Source organism: Sceloporus undulatus, chromosome 4, assembly GCF_019175285.1.
Source record: "Sceloporus undulatus isolate JIND9_A2432 ecotype Alabama chromosome 4, SceUnd_v1.1, whole genome shotgun sequence".
NCBI lineage: Eukaryota > Metazoa > Chordata > Lepidosauria > Squamata > Phrynosomatidae > Sceloporus > Sceloporus undulatus.
The window spans coordinates 60,375,765-60,383,442 of record NC_056525.1 but is presented as its reverse complement, the minus strand read 5'-3'; the positions used below and the strand labels follow the sequence as shown (position 1 = coordinate 60,383,442).

The window sequence follows — 7,678 nt, the reverse complement described above, 5'->3', positions numbered from 1 at the left end:
AGAGAGAGAGAGAGAGAGAGAGAGAGAGAGAGAGAGAGAGAGAGAGAGAACCTGGGGATCAGTTCACTACGGCCAATCTGTTTTCTGCTCTGGCTGATAGTGCATGTCACTATGTAGACCAGCTTCTTGGCTGCAATCCCAAACATGCTTGTGGCTGGCGGAGGATTCTAGTTTGGAATGAGGAAGGAGATAAGTAAACAAGGAAGCAGTGAATTACAGTGGTACCCCGGGTTACGAAAATAATTCGTTCCGCCGCCGCGTTCGTAACCCGAAATCCTTCGTAAGCCGAAAAAGCCATAGGCGCTAATGGGGAAAAGCCGCGATTTCGTGCAAAATAGCGCCGAAAAGCACCAAAAATTTTTTCGTAACCCGAAATAACCTTCGTAACCCGGAACAGTTTTTTCCTATTGATTTTTTTCGTAACCCGGAAATTTCGTAAGGCGGTGCTTTCGTATCCCGGGGTACCACTGTAACTGTTAGATGAGACGGAGAGGGGAAGCCAGGTTTCAAGACATTTATTTTACAGGTAGGCCTAACCCCAGTGATGGAAAATTCTCAGGGAGCTTTGAAGGGAGTTTTGGTGGGAGCGAAGGTAATTTGTGAGTAATGAGGTGACAATTTGTGAGTAATAAGGGATGCGGTGGCTCAGCGGCAGACTGATCAGTGGTCAGCAGTTCGAGGCCCAGGCATCATGTGATGGAGTGAGCTCCCGTCACTAGTCCCAGCTTCTGCCAACCTAGCAATTCGAAAGCATGTCAAAATGCAAGTAGAAAAATAGGTACCACTTCAGTGGGAAGGTAACAACGTTCCATACAATCATGCTGATTACATGGTCACGGAGTTGTCTTTGACAACACAGATTCTTCAGCTTAGTAATGGAGATGAGCACCACCCCCTACAGTCAGACATGACTTGACAGCCTTGTCAAAGGGGAATAACTTTACCTTTTTAAAGAGGTAACATGAGGAGGACCTCTAGGAAACTATAAATTTTCAATATATGTCCATCCTAGCCTATATTTTCAATTTAATTTTTTACATGTATATTCAGCAGCATCTGCAAGCCTTGTAAAAGCACACTGGATTGCTGCTGTGTGCTTTCAATTCATTTCTGACTTATGGAAATCCTAAGGCAAATCCATCATGGAGTTTCCTTGGTGAATTTTGTTTGATGGGGGTTGCCTTTGCCTTCTTCTGAGGCTGAGAGAGTGTGATTTGCAACCTGTTTCTTCAGTTCTTAACTTATTCACTTCCATGGGGCTCACAGCATTTCCCCTACTGCTGCCACTGCCTATGCTAGTGTAGTTACATTGACATAGTGGAGTAATAAGACTACTACAGCCTTGAACTACAATACACATCATCACCATTTACAATGACTTTCATAGTCAAAAAGTATAGTTTGTTGTTACTGTGTGCCTCCAAGCCATTTCCAACTCATGGCAACCCTAAAATGAACCTATCACAGGGCTTTCTGCAGCTGAGAGAGTGTAACTCATCCAAGGTTAGCCAGTGGGTTTCCATGGCCAAGTGAGGATTCATACCCTTGTCTCCCAGTGTCCTAGTCCAGTGCTCAAACCATTACACCATGCGGGCTCTGTTATTGGATATTGTACTGTTATACTAAATCATATGCAGTGTAAATCCATAAAATTCTTTCTTCCCGCTGATAGAGCAGACTGCTGTTCAAAGCAAACCATAGCAAGAATTAGAAACTGTAGGTCCAGCAAGTATGAAAAAATGGAACACTTTATGAGGAGAACAGCATGGCTTATGGTGGAGAAACTGGAACTGAGAGTAGGTTAAGAAGGGTGCTGCAAAGCTACTGACTTTCCCATCAACAGCATTGTGTGTATACAAGTGTTCTTTATTTTGTATTCTAAAGATGACAAAATTGTAAATTTACATCTAGTAATGTATTTCAATTTAAAAGCATCTCTTTGGGCAGGGCTCTCAGTACACCCTGTCCCTAGGTGGTTTCCCAGATGTGGTGCCAGGAACAAATTCTCACAAAGCTTAACCTGGCTGCTAGTAGCTCTTTCTTCTTCTACTTTTGGCAGGAAAAAAGACGTTCCAGGAACTACTGCGAGTACTTGGAATGTTAATTTTCTCGTGATGCCTCTGAGGACTCATCACAATGTCCCTTTAAAGGCTTACCTGTTGTGTGGAGGCACCAAAACCCCAACAAACTGGCTGCTGGCCCTACCAAACCCTGATACCAGGATTACCACTCTGTCCCACTCTTTCTCCCCTACTTCCACTACAACATTAAACCTACCTCAGCAGCTAGGAATGTATCAACTTCATTGTGGAAAGTATCAAAGAGAAGACTCAGGGCCTGCCTGTTGGAAGAAACAACAACAAACAGCTCAGCACAAAAAGTGACAACATAAAGCCACTTTTGCCACACATGGGGAAACTGATCTGCTGTTAAGGTTAAGGCCACTATTCCAGTGGTTCTCCAACTTTTTACCCTTCTGACCCCCTTTACATTACGTGCGGACCCCATGTCCCTTGCTTAATGCAGTATATGAATAAAAATATTTTGTCTGTTCAGTGTGCATATTTTAATTTTTCAATTCATGCATATTTATATTTAAGCATTTGATGAGAAAATAATATCATTCAAATTAGAACTGTTTTATATGAATAAATTTTACACTCAACATATGTAAATTTTACATATACCCTCCAGAACAGAAAAGGTTTGGGAAGAAAAGGAGGGGGGATCAGGGCCTCCAAGTCTCATGCCTCCTTTGAGCAACTCTCATGCCCCCCCGCCAAGGATTCCATCTCCCACCTTCATTTGAGAACCACTGGTCTATTCCGTTTCTTATCAATATGGGGCCATTGGTCTACCCAGTTCAGAACTGGCAGCTGAACCCCAGGCTACTAGACAGGTACACCTCCCAGATCCATCTGGAGAAGCCATAGGTTGAAGCTGGTGCCATCTGCATGCAAAGCATGGACTCTTATCATTGAGCTACAGCTTCTACCCAAGAGACCTAAGTGGTACTAACACTATTAGTCTCAGCCAAGAGTTCCAGTATGGAACCTATCATAGAATCCTAGAGTTGGAAAAGACTTCAAAGGGCAACTAGTCCAACCCCCTGCCATGCAGCAATACACCATCAAAGCACTCCCAACATCCATTTAAAACCCCCCAAAGAAAGAGAATCCACCACACTTCAAGGGAGTGTGTTCCACTGTCAAACTACGGTCTTCCTAATATTTAGACTTCCTGTGTATGCTTCTGCTTGTTATTTAGCACTAGGTTGCCTATTCCACAGAAAGTATACACATGCTTTCTTCTTCCTGGTTAAGCTCCTGGTTCAGACCTCTTTACCTGGTGATGGTCTGCTTGATTGGCCTCTCCTGGAGGTGAACATAGTGGTTGAGGGTGGAAGGACTCTGGTCATCATTCATCTGTACAAAGGGAGACAGTTATTCATATGAGCCCAGTATGTCTGTTCCTGAGATATGGTGGGTGCCAAACTGACTGTACTCACTAGTGCTGCTCTTTACGTATGCACTCCACCAAAAAGTGACTTCTGAAACAATTTAAGAGGAGGTGGGGACCAAATACCACCCTGGCATGTGGATTATTTACAGGAACAATTTCTAGAAAATGTATTTTCTGAATCATGCTTTGCCTTGCAGATCACACTATGGAAACAGTAATGCACAGGATCATATCCTGCTATGATGACAATGACAACAACATTTCCATCATCGTCACAATAGAGATTCACCCAAAGAAAAGGCAACAAATCTTGTTTACTCTCTACCTCACCATCAACCCACACATGTAGATGTTCTTCTTGTTCTTTTCCATGTCTCATTATGCCTAACAGAAATCATTTAGACTCTGGACTAGAAGGTCTTGTGAGACACATGCTACCCTTTTGCAATTTTTGTCATTGCCCAAGAAAAGTGAATGAGGGAAGGCTATGGTTGGGGCAGTGAAACAGAGCAGGGCAAGCAAATATTGTGAGTGCTGTTATATTGCCAATACCATATTGCCAAAAGCAAATACACATAACAGATGAAATAGTCACACTATCAGGCTGAAAACAGCTCTCCTTCAAAAGACAGGCATTACACAAATAGTTTTTGCCCACTCCAATATATTAGAAATTTTTTTCCCCATCATACATGCCACCAAATGAGCAGCGTTAGATGAGACAGAGAATGTATTCCATCTGAATTTTCAAGAACAACGAAAACACCCATCTTTCAGACAATATCTTTGTCCTCTGATGCTTAGTGCCAAGTGGGTACTTACCGTCCTTGCCAAGTCACTGCGCACAGCCTTCCTCTTCATCAGTTGCAGCCGAATGTCAATGTCAAATTTCCTACAATGCTGAATATATTCGTGACTTCCCAGTGGGTGCTTGCTGTAAAAATGGAAATAAATATATTTTAAATAAAGGGCTTCCCTTCTTGTTTTATATAGAGACTACTTCAGATAGGAAAGATCTGTCAAATTCACTGTTTAAGCAGGAGATTCTACCAGCCTGTACATAACATAGAGCAAGCATATTCCACCTCTCCAACTGTTTTGACTCAAACCAATTAGATAGCTCATGTAATGCCCCAGAATAATGCCCCAAGGAAACAACTATCTGCAAATTCATTAGTTAGGCTTGTATACACACTTCCTATCATCCAATGTTTTTATATAGGCTTTCCCATAATCTTGAAAACAACTACAGCTGGCCCTCCATATTAATGGATTCTTTAACCACGGATTCAACCTTACATGGCTTGAAAATGTTTTAAATATATATAAATTCAAAAGCAAACCTTGATCTTGCCATTTTATATGAGGGACACAATTTTACTGCACCATTGTATTCAGTGGGAATTGAGCATCCATGGATTTTGGTATCCACGGAGTGGGTGGGTACTGGAACCAAACCCCAGTGGATACCAAGGGCCTACTCTACTGAACGTAACAGTGACAGTTCTAAGCTTCAGCAATGACAAAGGATCAAAGAATGGCAAGTCACTGTGGTGTAGTGGTTGAAGTGATGGACTGGGACTTAGGAAAACTAGTTTCTTGTGCCTCTTGAGCCATGTTCACTGGGTGATTTTGGACCAAACACTCTCTCTCAGCCTGGCCTACCCCACAGGGTTACTGTAAAAAGATGAAGGGGAGGAGGACACCTGGGTATGTCGTCTTGAGCTCACTGGACAAAAGAATATACAGTGGGTCCTTGATATCCGCTGGGGTTTGGTTCCAGGACCTGCCATGGATATCAAAGTCCATGGATACTAATGTTCCATTAAATACAATGGAATAATTAACTGCTGTCCCTTACATAAAATGGCAAAATCAAGGTTTGCTTATTGGAATTTATATATAGTTTTTAATATTTTCAAGCTGTGGATGCTTGGATCTGTGAATAAAAAATCCATGGATATGGAGGGCCAACTGTAATTGCTACTGATGAATACTAAATAAATGCACACTAATTGGATGAAAACATGTAAGGAAAGGGTTTTAAACTTCATTTTGTACTTAATGATCTAAAATAAAGAAACGTTAAATCTCAACAATTAAAAACAAAAGAACCATATAATAAACTGAAGACTATTTGGGAGTTCAGTTAGCCAAATCACAATTTGGATTGTTTACTGTTAACTGCATTGCAGTCTCCTTATAAATCTTGATCTCCCAGCACAGCCTGTATGAAAGGGATATTTACCTACTGTATGCTGAAATCTAGATCTTGGGGAAGTTACACTTTGGGGTTACAGTACTCTGATTCCCCAAGCAAGCATGGTCAATGGCTGGCAGAGGCTGGGAATTATAGCCCCATAATAATTTCTCCAAGTTCTGCTTTTGATTAACTCTGTTTAAGAAAATACATGATCTTGTGCACACGTTCTTGTGAGTATAAAAGTTGTGAGTATAACTTTTACAGTTCTAATTGTACTAATCTGTACTGTAAAGCCCTGGAGCCCAAAACCTGGGCCACTGCCCATGATCAAGATGGAACATGTCAAAAGAAGGAGCACAACTATGGCATAGGGCAGTCGCAAAGGAAGTCTGGCCCTTTCACCTCCCAGTCTAAGAGGAAAGGTCAATTCTTATCTCCAATGAGCCTACATCCTGGCCTGAACTACTACAGTTGCCATCATACAAGAGAGTGACTTTCAGAGGCAGGAGAGACAAAAGCTGGTGTGCAGGAGACGGAGGGGGCTCTGTTTTCAAAAGGAAGAAAGGAAAGTGGAATAAAAATCCACAAAGGCTGGAAAAAGAAGATAAGGAAAAACACACTGCAAAGTGCCAACAATATAATCTCAATAAGGAAGGTTTTGCATTCATTTTCTTATGCAAGTTAGTTTAGAATGGTTATGATCTAGCAGATATGGGCAGTAATTTTTATACAACATCCTTGTTTTAAAACAAGGTTCTACCAATTGATTGATTTTTTTAATGCTAAAAAACACAACCAAATAAGTGTAACATTCAATTGGCAAACTTATTAGTTACTATTATTGTATTTTTACTGCTTTTCACCTCTTGACTTTGAATTCCAATTCCAGTATTTGTTAAATATTTGGTGTGTGCCAGGAATCAGGAATAGATAGTTTTAAAAAATCAGTGTCTAAGCCTGAATGTTGGTATGTAAAAAATAAGGCTGTAAGTTTTCCTCTACTGGAGTGAACTTGTGTTATCAGAGAAAGAAACTGATAAGGCAGGCGGCTGAAAGGGAAAGGTCACCTTCAGATAAGGAACTTAGGGGATGTTCCCACTAGGGGAAACCCCGCGTTCTGAATCGAATCCAAGGAGTGGCGTTCATATTAGGATCCGATTTAAACCTAGAACGGTTCTAGAGCAACCCGCAATCGTCCCCACTACAAATCGAATCGTAGAGCGGGATAAAAATTTAAATCGAATTTTCCTCATTTAACACGTGTTAAAAAAACACTAGGGTCCGACCTACGTTTTTCCATTGATTTGAGTTAGGAACCGGAGTATTTAAATAGGAACAACAGCCTTTGAATCGGGTTGGATGAATGGGAGGAGCGGACTGCGGTGGGGGCTGTCCTTGGGGGAGTTGCCCTTTCTATCCCCATCCGTCGTGGCTGTCGCCATTTTTTCTTCCCTCACCCCTTTGTTCGCTGTGGTCTTTCAATAAGAGATAAGGATTATTTTTATTTTTTATTTTAATGGTTTACAGGCGCTTAATCTCTTCAGCGCTTTAAGCGCCTGCATCTGCAAAGGACTACAAGGCTTCTCCCGGTGGATTGCAACCTCCCCTCTGTGTGGGGAGAGCCCATTTCTAACGGAGGAGAGGCAGGAAGGGAAGGCTCCTCTCAAAGAGGCATTCCCTGCCCGCTTGGGCTCTGATCTCGCCCAGGCAGGGAAGGGAAGGCTCCTCGCGAGGAGGCATCTGATCTCGCCCAGACAGGGAAGGGCTCTGATCAATTGGAGGGGGGGAATAGAGCCTTTCTCCCTCTCTTTCTCAAACGGAATCTGCCTTCTCCTCCAACCCTGGAAAGAGAATCTTTGGGAAGAGTGCTCCCTCCCTGCTTTGCCAGAAGCCTCCCCCATTGATCTCTGGGTTCTGTGAAGGGATTCTCCCTGGCTGTCTTGGGAGACATGAAGAGGGGATGCTGTCATGCAAAACCTATCCCATAGTTCCTCTGGAAAGAGCTTGGGTTTC

At 42.4% G+C, this 7,678-nt stretch overlaps 1 protein-coding gene across 2 annotated transcripts in view; it reads right to left on the bottom strand.

The window, feature by feature from the left end:
* Positions 1-7,678, bottom strand: part of PIK3C2B (phosphatidylinositol-4-phosphate 3-kinase catalytic subunit type 2 beta) — a 132,219-nt gene that overhangs the window by 73,223 nt on the left and 51,318 nt on the right. For both annotated transcript variants that reach the window (XM_042464570.1, XM_042464571.1), the window contains 3 exons: positions 4,285-4,396; positions 3,346-3,425; positions 2,278-2,341 (listed from right to left, as the gene is read on the bottom strand). In XM_042464570.1, the coding sequence (XP_042320504.1) occupies positions 2,278-2,341; positions 3,346-3,425; positions 4,285-4,396 (256 nt within the window). The remainder of the gene's footprint in view (positions 1-2,277; positions 2,342-3,345; positions 3,426-4,284; positions 4,397-7,678) is intronic.